The sequence below is a fragment of the Oenanthe melanoleuca genome, chromosome 1 (genome assembly GCF_029582105.1).
Source record: "Oenanthe melanoleuca isolate GR-GAL-2019-014 chromosome 1, OMel1.0, whole genome shotgun sequence".
Lineage (NCBI taxonomy): Eukaryota > Metazoa > Chordata > Aves > Passeriformes > Muscicapidae > Oenanthe > Oenanthe melanoleuca.
In genome coordinates this window covers 77,290,438-77,310,869 of record NC_079333.1, presented here as the reverse complement: position 1 = coordinate 77,310,869, position 20,432 = coordinate 77,290,438, and the positions used below count along the sequence as shown (strand labels likewise).

The following is a 20,432-nucleotide window of genomic DNA, read 5'->3' as shown; positions in this document are numbered from 1 at the left end:
CCCCAAATTACTGTAAATTTCAGGCAGAAATATCCATAATATGAAACAGATATTCTCATTTCCTGGTACAATCTTATAACACAAGGAATTTTTAAAATGCACATAGAATGTAATAACTGGAAAATATAATGTCTTTGTACAGGAAGCTCAGATTGATATTTTTTATTAATTCTGGATCAGATTTTTTTTAAAAATCAAAATCTAAATTCCTCCCAGAAAAAAAAAAAAAAAAAAAAAAGTGGGGGGTAGGAGTGAGGGTTGGTGTGAATGCACATACAAAACAACTTCTCCAAAAAGCACAACACCTATGAATCAATATCAATAAATAAAATATAATAATGTAACATGTATTTAAATGAACAGTTTATGAGGAATGTTTGAGTGTACAAACAGAATGAGAATAGTTTATTTGGAAAGAAATATTTGAAACTTAATTAAAAATAATTCCCCAATCAAAACTATTTGTTTTTGATAGTGCTGAAACAAAATGAAAATTATAACTTAAGAAAAAAAATCTCCTTTTAGAGACTGTTCCTATAAAATGTCTTATTTTCAGCAACCCACATATTTGAAAGCCACTTGTTATATCCTTCCTACTGCATGTAGTGAAGAATGTTTAGTCACTGATGGAACCACAGAAATTCATTGGCAAAGATACTTTATGGAGGGTCTGCCCATAGTCTCAGAATGGGAACAAAGTCCAGCAAAAGAGAAATGCCAGCATTAGTCCTGTAACTCTAATGGGCATAGGCTCTCTGTAAAAGCTGATTTTTATTCCATAGTACGCCTGCAAAATTCAGTCTTCCTGATGTCAGACTTCCCTTAATGCCCAAAAATGACAAAGTACCTTGGGGAGTCCACGTTTGTGACTGTTGTCAAACTTAGTCAGGTTTTGTACCAGTTAACCATCCATACTTTGGTCACATATTCTATATAAAATGCACTCATAAGCTATCTAACAGGCATCTCTGCTTGTAAAACATGGTATTTCAGGTCCTAATGCACAAAGCAGACACTGAGACTGACCCAAGTATTTTCTAAGGAAGATGTGTTGTCTCTCAAACCAACACATAATACCCTGGTGATCCAAGTATAAAAAGCTTTTTAGAGGTTGCACTTCACAGATGTAGCATTGCTTTTCTGCTGTAAAGCACTCATAATATTTGAAGTGACTTTTACAGCAAAATTTTCATCACTGGAAAAATAGGTGTGCTCTTCTGAGGTTCCTCATTGCCACATAAAATCCAAAATTGCAATCTCATCCCCTTATTTCCAACATATGGTGTTTAATATATTCATCTTTTGCCTGGTTAGTGTTCAGGCACAGTTCTAAGTGAATGAGTGAATATCTTTATTTGTGGAAGTAAGAGTTGGAAAGCTTTTTTAGCCTTTGCCAGTAGCTTTTCTCCAACTCTGTTATCGATAACATCTCAGCTCATGAAGTATTACTGCTGCTCATAATGCCTATACTTTGAGATTATGGAATACTTTAAAAAACAAACAAACAAAACACTAAGATGAAGCAGAGAAAGTTAGGCTGAAGCAGAGAGGTTAATAATATTTCATAGAGATGTTGAAATGAGGACCCTACAAGACACAACATTAATGGCTGTGGTAATGTCACAGAATACTGCAGAGACAACAATTCACCCCGAGCTCAACAGCAACGACAAAAAAAATAAACCATGAGATTTAAACATATGGTGTAACCTTAAATGCACATATAATGTCTTTAAATAGTTCAAACACTCATAACTCCATGAGTCAGGCAAAGATTAGACATGTGAAATAGGCATCACCCTTTGCACATAAAGCAGTACCTTCTGTACCAGAATCTTTAGGGTTACAGAAAATCACATGCTACAGCTGAGGCCGACAGGGAACAGATCTCACTGTCCATGCACAGTTTATTCACTGTCAATGAGTAAGCATGTACCAGCATCACTAAGGTAAAATGTATCCAAACTTGAAGGCCACATCACTATGCATTTTTAAATGAATGCTGTTTCTTCATCCAGTTCTGCTGAAAAAGCTCAGTTTACATAACAGATTATTCCATGAATATTCTGGGAAAAATTGATTAATTAGTCAGTCACAACCTGTGGTACTCCTGAGTATACATAACAACTGCAGAATTTATCTAAAATACTCACAAAGTTTGGGAGAAGCTGAGCTGGAAGCACTTTCTGAAAGTACAATTTCCTGATGTCATTGAAAGAGTCACTGATCACCTCTCACGTTCATAAGGGGCCTCTTCATTTCTAACTGGTATGTGAAATAATTCAGTTGTGCTCTCTTTGAAGGCTTCATTTTCATTGTGATGAATGGATATGGTTGCTATGCATCAGTTAAAAGCAGTTAAAATTTATTTTGATTCAGAAAAATTACCATTTTGAGAGAGAGAATTTCTGTTGTGACTTCTCCCTTCCTACTTTCTTTCCCTCCCACCATCCTCCACATCTACACAGTAAGTAATTTGATGATTTTTTAAGTTCTCTTTTGTGTAATTATTATGATAGCCCAGCCAAAACCATCAAACTTTTCCTCAGTGAGGGAAAAAAAATCTTTTCTACAGAATATAGTTAAAGTACTTCCAGGAAATGGCATTCAGAAACAGGGGAAAGGACAGAAGTGAGTTGTATTCATCTCTTGAAAACCAGGAAGGAATGGCTTTCATAGAGAATGAAACTGATTGAGCTTTTCTATCCTGTTCTACTGACACCTCTCATGCAGTGTGACTCAGATGATTCAGGCTAAGTACTCAATCTGTTTTGACAGAACTTAGGTTATCCAGAATCACATGTATTGTGCATGTCTGGGTGAGTGAGAAGGAGATGGGGAGGAAGGGAGACTGTGGCACATATGCACAATCCTTTATCTTCCCATTGGCTTTGCAGTCTTAGCAAATAGGTTCAGAGAATCATAGAATCATCATAGAATCATCATAGAATCATCATAGAATCATCATAGAATCACAGAATCATAGAGTCATAGAGCCATAGAGTGGCATGGGTTGGAGGGGACCTTAAAGGCCATCTTGTTAAAATTAGTTTTGTGCAGTTGCACAGCCAGTTGAAGTCTGCCAGTGTATTGACCAGGGCTGTGGCCAGCCAATGCACAGTTCTACCCAGCCATTCTGTCCACGCTGGGGGCCAGCAGCTCCCGGTCCCTCTGCAGGTGATTAATGAAACAGTATTAACTCAGAACTCTGTCTGGTTGCCTTTCAAGACCAGAAAAAATAACTCAGGCACCATCCAACCTTGTGTGTGATATAAGATACTGAATATCCAAAAAAGAAGACAATACTGGGACTGTCAGTCTCCACACAGACAAAAATAAGTGTTCTTCCTAATGTCCTGAGAGAAAAAGTACACAAAGTGCCCTTTCAGCTTCTCAGAATTCTCCACACACATATACACACTTGCTTTCTTCCTATTAATTCTGAATCCTTTTATTATTTCTAATGATTTGACAAGAAGATGCAGCTTAGTGTCTAGATTGTGATGTTTTCATGCTTCGAATTGCTGAAGCTGGTTATTTGTGTTGGGTTATTGGTATTGGTATTGCATTGGGTTATCACTGAAGTAATAAAATATTTTTTTCTGCTTGAAATTTCTACAGTAGAAATAAAAGGAATGCCAAATAAGAAATTATTCTGCCCAATTAATAATAAGTTTTTATCACAATATTGTTAATAATTTAAAACTACCAAGAATATTTTGATGATGATCATTCTAGAGAGACACTCAGACATATGAGAGTATAAGTACACAAAGCCAGCATTGATTTGTGCACTTTTTCTGAAGTGTGATCTTATTTTTTTCCTACAGGTACAAAGAAGGGTAAATTTAAGTTATTTAGGTGAAAAAATCGCCACTAAATCCTTCTGAGATTTTATATCTATGCTTCTGTACATGAAAGATTACTTTATTCTTATGTAATACTACTATCTTGTCATCACAGTGTCTCATCTAATAGCCAGGAATGTATCTCTTTAAATGCAGTGTCTATAGTTATGTTGATGGTAAAGAGATGAGATATTTAGATATATTCAGGTATTTAGCCTATGTAGATGGTTGCCATGATGCACCAATAATCGAGTTTATCTTAGTTCTTTCCCTTGTTAAAAAGAGTAAAAAAAAATCAACAGAAAAACATGAGGGTTGTTTCTGATCTTTGAGTTCAGTTTGGTAGATTTCTGTTAGGAACTATGTTTTTTCAAAGGTTTCAATCATTTCCCAAGCCAGCTCAAAGCACAAGACCATTCACTTTTTTTTTCTACATTATATATATGCAACATGTAAAAAGATATTATCACTTTAAAATTTATAAATCTAAAAAATCGCAAATCTTCTTAATGTGTTAATTTTGTTTGGTTTTGATACCTTAAATTCAATGAATAAAATATTTATGAATAAAATAATTTTGTCTTCTAAAATTCTGATTTTTTTTAATCACTAGACTTCCTCTTTTTTCTTCAAAGATTATTGATAATTGTTTATTCTTACATTTTCTCTATAATGTATGTAACTTTCTCATCTTATAACTCAGTTTAGTTCAGTTTTCATTAGGAGAAATTTTTAGCTTTATTTCCTTTAAATGAGGATATAATACAGTGTGAGTTTCATCCTCTGCTGCCACAGACCCTCTTTCCTTTCCTTGAAATGTAATCCAAAGCATTTGTTTTATTGACTTGAATCTTGAGAAAATGCATGTTTTGAAAGAGCAAGGATTCTGCACTAGAAGACTTTACTTTATGAAAAAGTTAGAGGATTTTTAACACATGGTTTCCTCACATACACCTTCTATATTTCCCACTGACACACTGAAAATTACATAGAAAAATACTAATAGAAATTAACTGATACTTAATTTTTTATATTAAATATCTTTTAAGATAAACATTTACTGTGTTTATAAGTCCTTGTGTTTAGCTATAGATGTTCTTTAGGAAGGAAAAAACTCTCATATTGAAGGATAGTTTGTAAAGTGAACACCACACTCAATATACAGGCCAATGTGTATTTCACTGATAGTTTCAGGCCTTGTTACATAACTCATGTTTTAAGACACTGAAAATCAACATTTGGGCTTGCTAGGATGTAGAGCAAAATTCCCAACCAAAAAAAATCTATATTTTCTTGGGTAAAAGAAGGAATACTGGCTGATCAAAGGCCATAATATCTACTTTACTATCAGAAAATTTCAAGAAATTTCAAGAAATTTCGGTTGTAGATGATGGGCTTCTACTAAAGCTAAAAAACCACCTCTGATTGTCCCTGAAAGAGAGAAAATATTTTGGACTACTTTGGATCTTAGCTGAGTCAGCCATGGGACTCATGCAAATGCTCTCGAGCAGAATTACACGAACAAATATGAGATCAATTCTCCCACTTCTGTACTCCCTCCTGGGTAACACATATTTAAGCATGAAAGCAAGATGTCCAATGCCTGTGTAAAACCTTTGGTGCCTAGAAAGTCCAGAAAGAGTAGAAGAGATTATTTGGGACTTTTGTTAGGAAAGCAGGCATTTAAATCCTGTCTGTAGTGGTAAGAGCAGAGAGGGACCACATTCTGATCTACCAGCTAACCCATCACAGCTCAGCTGGAAACACTTACATGATTTTCCTTTTTCTCCAGAAAAAGCCAAAACTGTTTACTGGGTGCAGTTCTTGGCATACACCTTTTTCCAGAGACTGGCTGAGCTCTCTCTGGAAATGTAGGAATTAACAGAGGCCAAAGCTGTGAAGGCAGCAGACTGACACACACCATGAGCCTTGTCTAGGAGCCTGTGTCACCTTACTGGATAAAACAGAGCAAAAGGGAACCAGAATATTAAAAATATCAATACAGGCTACAGACAAGCTTGAAATCAGCTGTGGGGTAAAGAAAATAAGGAAGGATACAGAGTGGGAGGCATTCATCTGAGAAATAGATCTCAGGAACAGGTATACTCATGAGTTCTTTAGAAATACAGACAGGAATTCAAAAGTAATTTTGAGGCAAAGCTGAGGACTTGTGAATCAGAGCAGGAAGATGATGCGTGTGAACAGAGATTGGATACACAAAAATCTTCATAGAAGCCTACAATTGCATTATTTACTTCTGCTCCTGAATAAACATTTTCTGTCTTGCTTCAGTAGTCACATGGTTTTGCTCATTTTCTTGTTACCATGTATGGTGGACTGTTCAATATTCTTCCTAAAAACTGATTTACACTTTCAAATATGAGTCATAAACCAACTTACTTCTGTTAGAACTATTTTATGAAGAGAACATGTGGGCTCATACTAAATAGGTCTAAGATCAGGAAAGAACCTCTGTGAATGTATAAATGTTACCAGACCCAGCATTCCTGTTTCCAACCAATTTACTATGATTACTAATTAATAATAGAAAAATTATTGCTGTTTTTCAACTAGCCTTGAATCCTCTGTGAAGTTTTGGGTACCACTACATAAGAAAGATATAAAGCTATTAGATGGCATCCAAAGGAGGGCAACAAAGATGGTGAAGGGAGGAGATGCTCTATGAGGAGTGACCTGCTCAGCCTGGAGGACTAGACCTCATTGCAGTTACAACTTCCTTGGGAGGGGCAGAGGAGGGGCAGGCACTGATCTTTTGTCTGAGGTGACAGTGACAGGAGCCATGGGAGTGGCCTGAAGATATGTCAGGGGAGGTCTTGGTAGGAAAAGGTTGTTTGGGCACTGGAACAGGCTCCCCAGGGACGAGGTCACAGCACCAGCTGTGTGGACAGTGCACACAGTGTGACTTTTGTGGATGGTCCCAAGCTGGGCCAAGAATTGGGTTTTATCCAGCTTAGTATATTCTGTGATTTTGTGATTTATTGTTGCGAATGTCAGTAAAGCAACTGAAGCAAAAGAAATGTGGTGGGTGATGTAATCAACAGTGGGAAAACCACTTTCTGTTTAAAAGTTTAAGAACAGAAGGTACATGCATCTCCTGGTCTCCCTTCTCAATAGTTATTGACTGTGGATAAGAAACCTTAGTAAGCAATTAAAATTGAATTCGCAATGAAAAACAAAAAAAAAGTTCTACAGAGTGCAGTAGGCAAAAACTGCTACAAAGCAATAATCACAAACCATAGATTAGTGATAAAAGCTTCATTTTGTCACCTAGCAACCTTACTCATACCTGCTTGTTGCAAACAAGCTAAAATAAAAGTTTGGCAATTCTGGGGCTACTACATTGGAATTAATTAAACAATTTAGGGTCCTATTGACAGTCATAAAATTGTAACCAATGAAGAATTATAACCAATAAGATGAAACATACTGAAATCAAACCAAACTCTCATCTAGATTTGTCATTTCAGGTGTCACTTTTTAAGCTTTCTTAGCTTGAAAATTTAATCTATAGTTTTCTTTTTTATTACATCTTTCCTAGAAAGAATGGATATGATCAGCTGACTATATTGGTTTTCAGTCTATGTTTAATGAAAGGTAGTTACTAGGCTTTTCAGATAATTAAAAAATGCAAAAAAAGATTTTTTTTTTGTTATGTAACAACCTAGAGAGCAAGTATCTAGACAATAAATAATGTACTCCAAAACAGTTAAGTGGAAAATAAAAATGGAGAACTAGGAAATCTCTCTGTACTCAGTCACACAGGTTTTTCATCACCTTTGTATCCTGGTGTCCAACCTAATTTTACATGAAACTTTTCTTTGTCCAATAATTTAATACTAATGACAAACATCGTTGTTTGGAAGACAAAAGGTAGCAAAAATTTAGATCAGTACATGTATTTTACCTGTCTGTTTAAATGATGACAATAATTGCAATAATCACACGTTCTGCAACCACAGCTGTGCAGCATCAGATGAGAGCATCTTTAAAGTGCTCCTTTTAGCACCCAAATGTAGACACTGGTTTTCACTGCAGCAAATTTGTCTGCTAGTCTAGAGCTGTTGGTGCTCAAGTACCCTAATGTGTGTTTTAATGCTGTGGACTGGATAAGGTTTTATTTGAAGGGAAGCAGCACCATCTATTGCAACCTGATAGCTTAGCTCTAGATGATATAAATACAGACTTGGCCTGAGCCCAGTTTTCAACTCCTTCTTGCATGCACTTTCATAAATTTGTCCTTCAAATGAGATTGAGATCTCAGTCTATGGTGGTGCAGGGACCAGGCTGTGATCCATGCATGCGTGTGTCTAATAAAAAGTCACATCTAAGAGACATAGCTGTTTACAAACTTAGATAATGTAATAGTATATGCCTAGTCCTGAATAACTGTTGCTTTTAAATGACTTGGCTGGAGTTTTCATTTCTGAAGTAGGAGGACAGTGAAAAGTTATGAGCATATTTTACCCAGGTGATATTCTCTCAAAATTTTCTTCCAAAACTAGCATTAATATAGGTGTGCAGTACAGTATGTTCTTCTAATAATGACAGTGCTATTGTCATCCATCTATATTTCTGGTTCTTCTCTTTTTTCCAGACTGTCTACAAAGCCTGGCTCTGTTCCCAGTATTTTGAAGTCACACAGTTTCACTGCAGCAACAGAATTCCTTGCAAGCAATACTGTTTGGAGGTTCAAACGAGGTGTCCCTTTATATTACCTGACAATGATGATGTCATCTATGGAGGACTATCAAGTTTCATCTGTACAGGTATAGTATAGAAAAACTAATTTCACTTGTTTTCATAAGTCTAAATGTCATGGATTTAGCTATGAGAGCCTGAAGGTATTCCACCTCAGATTCGTTGGAGGTACCAGGATTTGAGCTCAAATCTAGTAATTCACAGTCATGATACAGCTTTCCAGTCATCAGCTTTAAAAAACAAAATTGCTAGAAAAAAATTGTTCTGATTATTTTTTACATTTGATAATTTGGTGGAGGATTTCTTTTACTTCATGTCATGCAATATTCTGAGTAAAGAGGTTGCATGTCAGGCATTATTCAGAAAAATAAATGAAAGACAGGTCCAGTTTTTAGCATCTTCACCCTTGATTGACTGCATTTTTATGCCAGATGAATCAAGAATCTGAAACACAGCATTCAAAATTGTGCAGCAGCTCTCAGAAAGTGTTTACAAAAAGATCTTTCACTAATGATGAAATTTCAGAATCAGTTGTTCACCTGGGAAGAACTGACCTTTCTTTGTTTCCTATAGAGTCTGGTTACATTCTATGAATATTTTTTTCATTTTAAAAGGTATTGCTAATGTGTATCTCAGGTACCACAGGTATTTTTTTTCAGGAATGGATGGGAGTCATCCACACAAAATTTTAGCTTATACCAATGCTATCTTCACATTACCAGTGCCTATACTATCATCTGAGAATCCTGAAGATATTCAGGCAAATTATTCCCAGGAAATTGATAAAAAAGAATTTCAACACTTAGATAATTTGACACCCTTGTCTGAATATCAGAAATTAAACTGTCTTTACCTCTAAATTAGGGCTCCACTGGAAATTTTAAAACTAAAAAGTTGTCTAAGGTAAGCTACTTAAAACCAGAGTCAATTTCAGAAATCCATTGATGTTATATACCATCTCAGCTGCAAGCATAAGGATCATGGCCACTCAGTTTTCCTTATACCCTGTATTTAGATTTAGGGTGGTTCTGGTAGCAAGGCCTTTAATGGATTTTTTTTTCTTGGGGATTAAACCCAAGCACAGTCAAGCAATACTCATCAGTATGCAAAAGAAAATATAATGAAAAGTGAGCTGAGTCAAAATTTTGAATCCTCAGTAAGGTGCTTAACACTTGAATGCATTTAAAAAAATATATAGTTTTCCAATATGTATATGCAGTAAGAAAATAAGCATTATTTTTCAGTTTAAGGTAGTATAGTAAAAGTGAGAGACTTAGAAAAATTTTATTTGCCACAAGTACACAACCTATATGTATGTGTGTGTGTTCATGTATATGCATATGTACATATACACATAGACAATGGCAAGAAATCAAATCAACAGCAAACAAAATCATCTCAGCATGTATTTCAGAAAATCTATTAGGAAATATATATCCATCTCTTCATTTTCCTAGTATAAGTCATAATCCAAATTCCTTCCTAAAACACACAAAATAGATGATTTTGAAAAGACTGCTGGCATCTCTGATTTTGGGAGGAAAAAGCAGCTTCAGGGGAGGATTAAACTCATTTTTTTGCAGGTATTAATAATGTGGGTGTCTGCACATCAAGTCTGTGACTAAGCTCTCACTGGAGTCATTGGTGTAGACAGCAGAGGTGTTTAATTCACCCTGAGTTGGCACCTGCCCCTGATGAAAGGACTTGTTCACATCCCTGGCTGTCCCTATTTGCTGTAGCTGCTGTTAGACACCAGTGTCTTATGGCAGACAAAATCACAGGGACCTAAATCTCATCTCAACAGCCCACTAACAAGTATTTGGTTGAACTTTTGTCATCTCAAGTCCAAATCCAGCAGCAGCAGAGCAGAGCTTGCATTCACAGAGCCATGGGAGTCAGTATGCTGACCCTAGAGAGTTGTGTGCAGGGAAGATGCTGAGAACAGGTACGAGGCAGCAATTTAAACTCTGGAGTACAAACCCATTTTCACCCTTATTAAGCAGCAGTTCACTGTAGATGTGCTTCTTGACAATCAACAATGAGAAATCAGACTATAATCTGCTGCAGGAATAAAGAATCATACCATTCTGCAGCATAGTTTGTGATAGAGAACTTGAAATCCTTTTGAAGAGAAACAGCTGAAAGAAGTTCACCCATGTCTTGAGGAACAACTCCCACTGCACTGTTTGTGAGTTTGTCTGGTATACACCTTCTGAGATTTCTATTTATTGATCTGTCTCTTCATTAGAAAAACACCAAAGAGTCAGATGTGTCTTTTTTAATATTTGGGTGTCAAGTAACAGGAAAAGGTATACATGGGATAGCTGATTTTTATTTGGTGTTGACTACTGCCCAGAGCTCAACAGTACCTGTAATTTCCCAATTGCAGCCAGGTAGAGGTTGGTGTGACTCCATAATCCGTGCTGGGAGCTGCCATCTCCCCTTTCAGTCCTGTCCTACCACAGCAGTAGGTCAGAGCACAGAGATCTGCTGGAGATGAAGGCATGGCAGTGATGTTTGTGATGTTGGCGTCTAAAAAAAAAAAAAAAAAAAAAGCCCAAACCAAAAACCTGGAGGCTGTAAAAGATAAAAATAACAAGGGCATTACCCTTCTTTGGAAGGTCCACATGAGGAGAAAACAGCATGGAGCTGGCTATTTTTCTCCAATAATGTTGCAGTCATTATATTTGTCACTACATTTGAAAGAAAATAAATTGTGATTTATAATATGCATTAATAACAACTTCTTGGAAATTCCTGAAGACCTCATATAGTTAATCACCTCCAAAGAAAGCATATAATAGGAAAGGGAGAAGGTATGCTACACTCATTTTGTATCACCAGAACTTGACTTTTGTAGAAATGCTTTTGAGGATGTAGAACAACTGCAGTGCAAAAGAAAGTACTTGAGAGATTAATCAAAACAATCAGAATCACAGTGTGGTTCTGATTATGGAAATATGAAGTTAGATAGAAATAATTTAGTGTTCCCTTCTTGCCCACTTTCTTGCAGGACAGAGAAGGAAAAAAAAAAAATCCTTCATCAGGTACTGTGCTGACATGCTGGTATTCAGATTCATTAAATCTGACTGATTACTTTCAGTTTAGACCTTTGGAGTTCATATCCATATGACTCAAGTTTCCAGTGATTTTATCCAGTGTTTCTTTTTACAGCTCAGCTGCCTAGAACTGTCCATGCAAACCAGAATCTCATTTGAGGGAGATAACAATAGTTTTCATGTGTACATACACCAACATAGCAGATTACAGTGAATTATTCCAAACAGAGTTCAAGATCAAGGTTTTTAACTGTAACTTCTAAGAAGACAGTGGATTTCCCAGCAGGATTGTTTTCTATTGTAAATGTAGTTGTCTCTTCCTTAATTAAACAAGGAGATGGGCTACAGCACCATTCTACCCTACATCAACCATAATGCACATTTTGTCTTCAAAATTAGACTAGAGCTAGAGTGAAGAAAAATCCTTCAGAGGCATTTAGGTTTGGCATGCAATAGATACTCAGTTCCTAAGGGCTTTCTTTGTAATGACCATGACTTCTGGTTTCTTTGTGCCCTGGGGCATAACAGGGCCATCACCCAGCACAAAGTCTCAGGCTGGAAATCCCAGCCACATACTCACACTCTTTATCTGTACATCATGGCATTTAATGGAGAGGGAGAGTTTCTCTTAGAAGGAAAAGAAGGGAATGTAGTGAGCAGTGACAAGGCAGAAATGCATTGCATTAACTTATTCCAAAAGTATGATGACAACCCTTCCTAAGAGCAGTGCCATCAGAACAAGTCTTCTGCCGTCAAGAGGTGAATCAAATTTGTCTATTCTCCTGTGTTGAACAGACTTCTGATAACTTTCAATCAGAAGGAGAAAGTAAAGGAAGAGAAGAGGTAAGTAGACATGTGATTCAGGTGCTTTAAATCACTAATATCTTTCACTTCATATTAATTTAGACTCCTAATTTTATGTATTCTGATTAACCAGTCAGTTGTTTGGAACAAAGCATGAATCAATTTTTGGCAAATAACAGTAACATATGTTTATGTGATCCATGCAAAGTAACACTTCCATGGAAACTCCACCACCTTTAGAGTAAAGAATTCACTGGAAATAAAACTGTCAGTCATGCTTCATAGCTCACACTAATGTTTCTAAAGACATAGTGTGAATTATTGCAGAGAATTCTCATCAATCTGTAGAAGTTTGATGACTGACAAAGCTCAGCAAAAGTATTAGGAGAAATGCTGTAAACTGCAGCTTTCTCTCAAGGGGCAGATATTTGACTGGGTTTCACCAACAGGTTTAGCTATAGTGTGTCTCCTTCAAAACAGATGTGCTGATTTCAGTGCAATTTGAAAAGCAATTTCCTTGAGAAAATGTGATATATAGAAAGCAATACAATCTATCTCTTTGTAGAACAATTCAAGAAGAGAAAATCACTCTGAATTCAATCTGCTTTATATTGTTCTTGGCAAATTCTTGGCAAATGTATATTTGATCCAAATTCTTCCTCTAAAAATATCTCATAATAATGTGTCATTTGCCTCCTGTCTGCACCTCTTAATAGGTCTTAAAATATCAAAATATTAAGCTAATACAGACAGCAGGACAAATCCCTTTTATGTTTGACAAGCATGCTTTAAATCGTTACAAGCCATGGATCTGCTTACAGGGAAAATTTGACATGGTTTTTGCAGCAAAATCTATCAACTAAATAGCTCATCTTTATGACTCTAGTGTTCTTCTAGTCTTGAGTATTGGGGCTTTCTCAATATAATAATAAGTTTATAGCTGTAAATATTCTTCTCCTATAATAATGACCCAGACAATTTACTTATTGATATCCCTAAACTTTCTATGGTGACACAGCACCTAGATATGTATAACTTTTCCTATCATATCACAATAGTACATCCTTTTAATCAAAGATTCTACATGTAGAAGCAAAAGGAGAGGGACTGGGAAAAGACAAATGCATTCTAGAAGCAAGTTTTCCTGTATCTCAAAATAGGAGAGGTAAAAATCTTCATTGTATAGTTTTAAGAGTCAGCTATTTAGTAATTTTTCTGACTTGCAGCAGCTCAGTTTTAGAAGAGTAACATTGATTTACAGCAGCAACAGGAAATTGGTCCTATTTATAATTTAGGGAAGAAATCCATATATCATGAAGAAACACTATGAATTCTTCTTGGATGTGGGACCATGCACATATGCATAAGAAAATATTCATGAGGCGACTATCTTAAATAATAGGCAACATATAGTGATAAAAAATCTTAAAACACAGCAACACAGATCTCCAATCCAGATCTCCTCCAACAACTGGAATTGAGAAATGGAAGTAAACCTTTTCAAAAGAGCTGAACAGTCTTATTCAACAGTTTAAAAATAATCTGTTTGAATAAAGAGTAATTTATCAATCTTCAATACTCTTACATATAATTTTGGGTTTTGTTTTAATAATGTGAAAGGTATAAAATACGTGTCTAATCATCATAATGTGTCACAGGCACAGCAATTTAGAAACTGAGAAGACCATCTGGATAAGATCAAAAAGTTCTGGCTTCCAGATCAGTTGTAAGCAAGCAGTGAAATATAGTCATATAATATCTAATGTGTTCTCTTGACTTCCGTAGTTGGAAAATGTTAATACTGAAATCTCAGAATTAATTCCTCAGAAACAGAAATGCCATGCAGAGTGCTGGCATTCACTGATACAATGATGTCAATGCTGGATGGATCACTCTTGGCAGGCTTACTTACTTTGGTCTTCACAATAAAATGGAATATTCAAAACTTCTGATATACTAAATCCACTTGTAATCTTGTTTCAAGATCTTTTTTTTCAAGCACAAGAAACTTCATATGCCTCTCAAAAATAATCAGAAATCTATGTGAAAAATGAACACAGGTTAGAGTTCTACAGAAAGCAAAAGAGGAGCAAACATATCATAAGATCTGTTTTGTTTCTGTGGCTTCCCAAATACTTATCCAGCAATGACAACACATATATCACATACCAGAGCAGTTTCTCATAATGCAGATTACTGTGGCTCCATAACTCTTTCTGTACAAATAAACCAAGAAGCCAAGTCAGACCACCTGCTGCAGATTCAAATCCAGCCACAAGCGTCACACATCCTGACAGTGCTGAGGAGAGTCATAGGAATGCAACCACTGCTTTTGCAGGCTGATTTCTGCAACTACTCAGGCAGAAACCACAGCAGTCTCTGAGTTAGATGGTGATCTAGCTCATCATTAGACCATGCATGCACCAACAGTCTTTGTGATTTCAATTTTTGTGTAAGAACTTGCTTGGGCTTTGCTGCTTTTCCCCCAAGGCACATTTCACAAAGTGAATATGAGATTCATGCTGCCATTCTGTGGTTTTATGAATATTTAGATAAAAGAATAAACTAGTTTTTCCTCCTTGATTATCCAGGGAGGTGTAGTCATTTTACCTGGATTTTTAGTTAAGTCACACATTTGTAAACCTCCGGCTTAATAAATGGACTAATTATATCCAAGGAGCAAAAGCTTATATTTATGGCTACAAATAAGTATGTGGTGAAGAATATGTGTTCTGTTCAGTACAAAAGATCTTACTGAATTTAACTAAATCTTCTACACTGTCACATGAATAGTGGCTCTGTAGTTGATTGTTTATTTAATATGAAACTGCAAAATCAAACCCTAAATTCAATTGTTGAATTGAAATAAAGAGGAAATTTAATTTTACATTAAGGAACAAGTTCAATTCATCTTTGAATGTGGATTTGTCATCAATTTATTTATAATTCAATAAGTGCATATGGACTATTTAAATATATTTTGATTGCCAACTTATATACATAGCTTTGATTTCAAAGGAAGTCTGGGTTTTCTAGTAAAAAGAAAGGGAGAAAATATAGTTTGAAAAGTAAACAAGCCTCAGTGGGATCAAAGCATTAACCATTCTCTGTGTCTCTTCAATTACTACTAATCATTTGAGCTGCTGCAGTTCACAAAACAAATCATAATTCCCTGCTTTGGGAGGCATTGCCTGTATGTTGCAGTGTTTCAAATCAGACTTAAGCACACAAACACCAAAAGATGGGTCTCAGAAAATAAGGCTGTTTTATTATATATTCAATGAACAATTGCTCAGAAGTTCCAAAATGCAATAGCATTTCTTAAAGAAAAATGTGATCCTTTCAGCTGTGTCCTCGGTTGAGAATAAGTAATTTTCAACCTTTGTAATGCTGCATTAAGTTTCTGACTGCAGAAGTGGAAAAAATAGTTAGGTTTAGAATAGGATAAACTCTGAATTTATAGAACATGAAACAAGCTGCTTTTATTCTTGTATCTTTAAAAATTTGATTAAATAAAAAAAAAAAAGAAACTTTATTTGGATTCTGATATAGCCTAGAAGACAATTGTGCCAGCTCTATGTAAAAATGTGTCAGTCTAGGCATCTTAACATTCTTAGCATACCTAACACATTTTTTGTTTAGTTGCAGATCAGTTTTATGGAAGTAGGAACTAAAGTATTCAGATTTATCATACTTTAAGGTGTACTGCTTTTCTTTACAGGTTATTCACAAAGTGCAAGAAATCTGGTGACTGGACCTAAGAATGTTATACCTAAATTGCTTTTTGGAAGTAATATTGTTGTTGTGATATTTTGGAGAAAATGTAATCCTTGTTTCAAGAAATAAAGCTGCTTTCAAAATCACTATCCTAATATTTCAGCACAGATAGATTTTTTTTTCCTAGTATAACCTAGTTCTACCGCAGAGTATATTATTTACTGCAGAATTTAATCTAAGATCAGTCCATTATGTTAGGCATTCTTGTAGTTAAACACTAGTTAAATAGCCAAATTAGCTTATTTTTTTTTTTTTGTCAGAGGAAAAATATATGTGAGAAGCAAACAGAACACTCTTGTTATGTTAATCTCCTATGTAGTAATCAGACAATTTCCAGAAAGATAGTGTTCCTCTTAGGAAAATTCGTAATCAGATCATTTGAACTCAGCAGAGTTCAAAGGCAAAAATCACCTAGCTGTATGTATAATCAGAAACATCAGGGGATCCAGTCATTGTGTGGCAAGGACAGATTTTTTTCACCTTTGGGATATGTTGAAGGCAATATCCAGCTGGAAGAACTCAGATGAGGTAGGATAAGCAGATAGGTTCTGAATAGCTCTATTTGGAAGCTGTTCCTGTCATGTAGTTTCATTTACATAGGTTTGAAAGTCAAAATAGCCAATATCATCAATACATAATTACTTGTTATTTAATGCCTGTCTTTATGTCCTCACATACTGAAAGAAGAATTTCAAGGTCCAAATTTTGTGGAAACATCCTGGTTGATTCGTTCTTACTTCATCATTGGTTGTTACTTCCCAAAGAGGAAGAATTCCAACACCCTTACATTCAAATATCAATAACTGCTTTTTAATGTTGCTTCTTTCCACAGTCATGCTCAGCATCATACTTCTGCTGAATGATCTTCTGATGCTGCTTACTGTTAGATGATGCATATTCCTTAAACATCTCTGATTGTACAGAATGGCAGGACTTCTGAGAGCCTCAGTCTCACCCAAAGATATGGATTCTACAACTTAGACTAAATGTCAACTGCTCCTTCAAACTACTACTTCTGCCAATCATTGTGCCTGGTTTTTACATTTCTTTTGTGCTTACCCCACAGGGCTCTATGAAAACTATCCAACCAATGCAGAACCAGAATGCTGTGATGTCAGATGGGGACTATTATCAGATCATCAACCCAAAGGGACTATAAAAACAAGTGGCTCAACGATGTGTCACAGGACATCGCTCACAGTTTCATCAGCATCAAGACTGTGTAACAGCAGACTTAAACTGTGTGTTCTTGTATTAATTCTCTTACATACAGTACTTACAGTCTCAGCAGCACAGAACTCAACAGGACTGGGCTTTGGAAGCATAACAACTTTGGAAGATAATTCAACCAATGAGGAATAAAAGAAAGGATTCATCTTACATGATAGAAACACAACAGGCCCAAATTACTACAGTCAAAAATAGCAAGGACTGAGTGCTTTACCCTCAGATTTCTTCTTGAATGACCTTTTGGGTAAAATGAAAAGAATGGGCCGCTACCCAAACAACAAGGACACACAAACACAGCTTTTTATTGACTAAAAGGCTGTTTGGTGACTTAACTTTCTCACACCATTTTATACACTGTGTTTTAATGTTTGGAGTTTCTTTTTTTTTGTTTGTTTTTTGCACTTGTTAATACAGGATTTTATTTTTGGGACAGTTTCTCAAAGCTAAATTAAGTCTTTTCTCTGTCGATATATTTCTAGTCATTGTGTGTGTTCATCTGATAGTTCTGTCTTTTATGTCCTGTCAGTTTCTATTAGAGGAATGACTGCTATGATTTCATGACATAGCAAAAAAAAAAAAAGAAAAAAAAAAAAAAAAAAAAAAGAAAAAAAAGAAAAAAAAAAAGAAAAAAAAGAAAAAAAGAGAAAAAAGGGGAAAAAAAGGGAAAAAAGCCCACAAACCAAACCAAACCAAAAAAGAAAAGCCCACAAAAAACCCCAACAAAAACCCACAAAAAGAACAACAAAACCCCAAAATTTAAACAAAAAAGAGAAAATAGTAAGAAAAATAAAAGAAAAAAAAAAGCAACCACAAGAAGAACCCCAAACAAACCTTACTGTCCTCTTATCCATGGGAATCATGCATCTCCTTTCCCTTTCCCATCTACCGTCACAGACAACATACATTTGCTTCTGTCTGTGTAATCACAATGAATGGGTACACAATTCCAGTGTGCCTCTGCCACTGTTGCACAAAACAGTTGACTGAGCAAACCCAAAAGGAGCATGAAGGGGGTTCCTTTTAGCAGAACAAACAAGTGCTCTCCTTACAAGGTGGGATCGGACAGTTAAAAAAGTATAAAGAAATATATAACAAACTGTTGCTCCAATACCCGTTTTGAAGAAGTCCAGTCCTTTCTCACTGGTCAGTTGAACAGGAGCAGCCTTTTCTAGATATGTTAAGTAAAACCAGTTATGCTCAGCAAGTTGAATAGTTTGGGAAGCCTTCATATTGGAGGTGAAGGATTGACATTCATTGTGAATCACGTTTTGAGTTCTTCTGCTGCCACATAACCAGCAGCTTTCCATAACAAATGGGAGCCAAGAACTTCCAAAATTCTACTCTTTTTTTGTCACAACAAAATTACACTAGAAGTCTTTTAACATCTACGATCCAAATTATTTCCTTGGTTTGATTCCATTGTTTTTCTATTACCTACATGTTGTTGAAAGTAACTCTAGTTTATTAAGGATGCACAAGAATGTGTTAGCACAGATAAAGAAACTATTTTTTTTTAAATATATAGGACAACCGTTTTCATAAATGTGCAATAAAAACAGTAAATATATACTAGGATATGAGTAGTCATGAGAAAAGATTGTAATATGCTGGTTTTTCATTGTTTGGGGTGGTTTTGAATTTGTTTACTTTTATTTTTGTGGGAACATTTCACCTGCTGAGTGTATGAGAATTTGCTTTTTAAAAAGGCTTTTTAGAGTTTACAGTAGAATCAATGGAAGGAAAAGTTAATAAGGGCTGTTTTTAAAAACTTTACATTCCTTCCTATTCTCTAACTACACTTGGGAAGTGCACTTTAGAGATGTTTGCTGTGTAGCTGGGAAATGAAGGAAAACTATAGAAAATGTTCTCTTAGGAAATAAAATATAGTTACCTACTTTCTAGCTATGAAATACCCCTTGATAAATATTAATATTGTAAGAACATTTAATCACTGGTGCATAATGCGTTTTTGTATACAATTTACGGTCTGTTAAATTCTGGAGAAAAACAAAAAGAAGATAACCATGCTGCTTAAGCGGTTCAAGATGCACATGTTAAGCTGCGAAGCTCAAATGTTTTGCAAGAGTATTTGTTTTGATAGTGTTTTGCTACAACCTGGACTGAGGAGCCTAAAACGATCTGTGCAAATACGACAACAGCAAAAAGCACCAGCTAATGCAAAATTCTTCAGCACTGGTTTGTTTCTATAATTCCTCCCTTCCCTTCCTTGCACATGCTATATTTTGTTCAATAAAACATGGTGCTTTTTAATTTATTTTCTTTTCTGTTAGAGGCACATGTATTAATTACAGTGAATTGATGCAAAATTGGGGGAAAATGTAGAAATGCAAAAGAAAAAGCCTTAACTATTGGTAGAATGTAGACTTTTGAAGGACAGAAATGTTACTGAAAAGTGATGGAGCAATAACTGGGCAGTGCTCTGGTACTGTACAACAGCTGATAAGTCACACTACTGAGGAAGCTCTTACTAGGTGAGCTCTTGTTCAACTGACCTCTTAATTCTAGTAAGTGTACATGGTCAGTAAACAGTTTGTTATAACCTTTATCTACCTCTGCTGTGCAAAGGCCATCCAACATCCATTTCTGTAATGTACCTCATGGTTTTTTGTTCACACCATTACTCACTGTCATCTATTTTTACACTGTACCAATACAGTACCTAGTCTGGTTCATCTCGATTGAATTGGCACCCGAAGAAGAGTTTTTATTATTTCTCTTTTGCTTCATGGTGAATTAATGTAGAGATCTATCTTTAAGGTATTTTATTTCTTCTTTTCTGCTCTTCTTCATTCTTCATCCCTTATTTTTCTATAAAAATGTTTTCAAGTGGTGTCAGTGAAAAATGAGTCCTCCACTGCTTGGCTACACTCAGTCATGTGTCATACAATATGAGAGAGACAGGAGGAAAAACAGTGACAACAACATCACATACATAATGTAGCCTAATTAAACTTGGGGAAAATGAAGCAGAAAA

General features: G+C 35.6%; 1 protein-coding gene across 1 annotated transcript in view; it reads left to right on the top strand.

Annotated features, from left to right (window-relative positions):
• Window positions 1–18,004, top strand: part of NALF1 (NALCN channel auxiliary factor 1) — a 421,862-nt gene extending 403,858 nt beyond the window's left edge. The window contains exons 2-3 of the mRNA XM_056489888.1: window positions 8,464–8,635; window positions 17,274–18,004. Of these exons, the coding sequence (XP_056345863.1) occupies window positions 8,464–8,635; window positions 17,274–17,569 (468 nt within the window). The 3' untranslated portion in view covers window positions 17,570–18,004. The remainder of the gene's footprint in view (window positions 1–8,463; window positions 8,636–17,273) is intronic.
• Window positions 18,005–20,432: the final 2,428 nt, after the last annotated feature.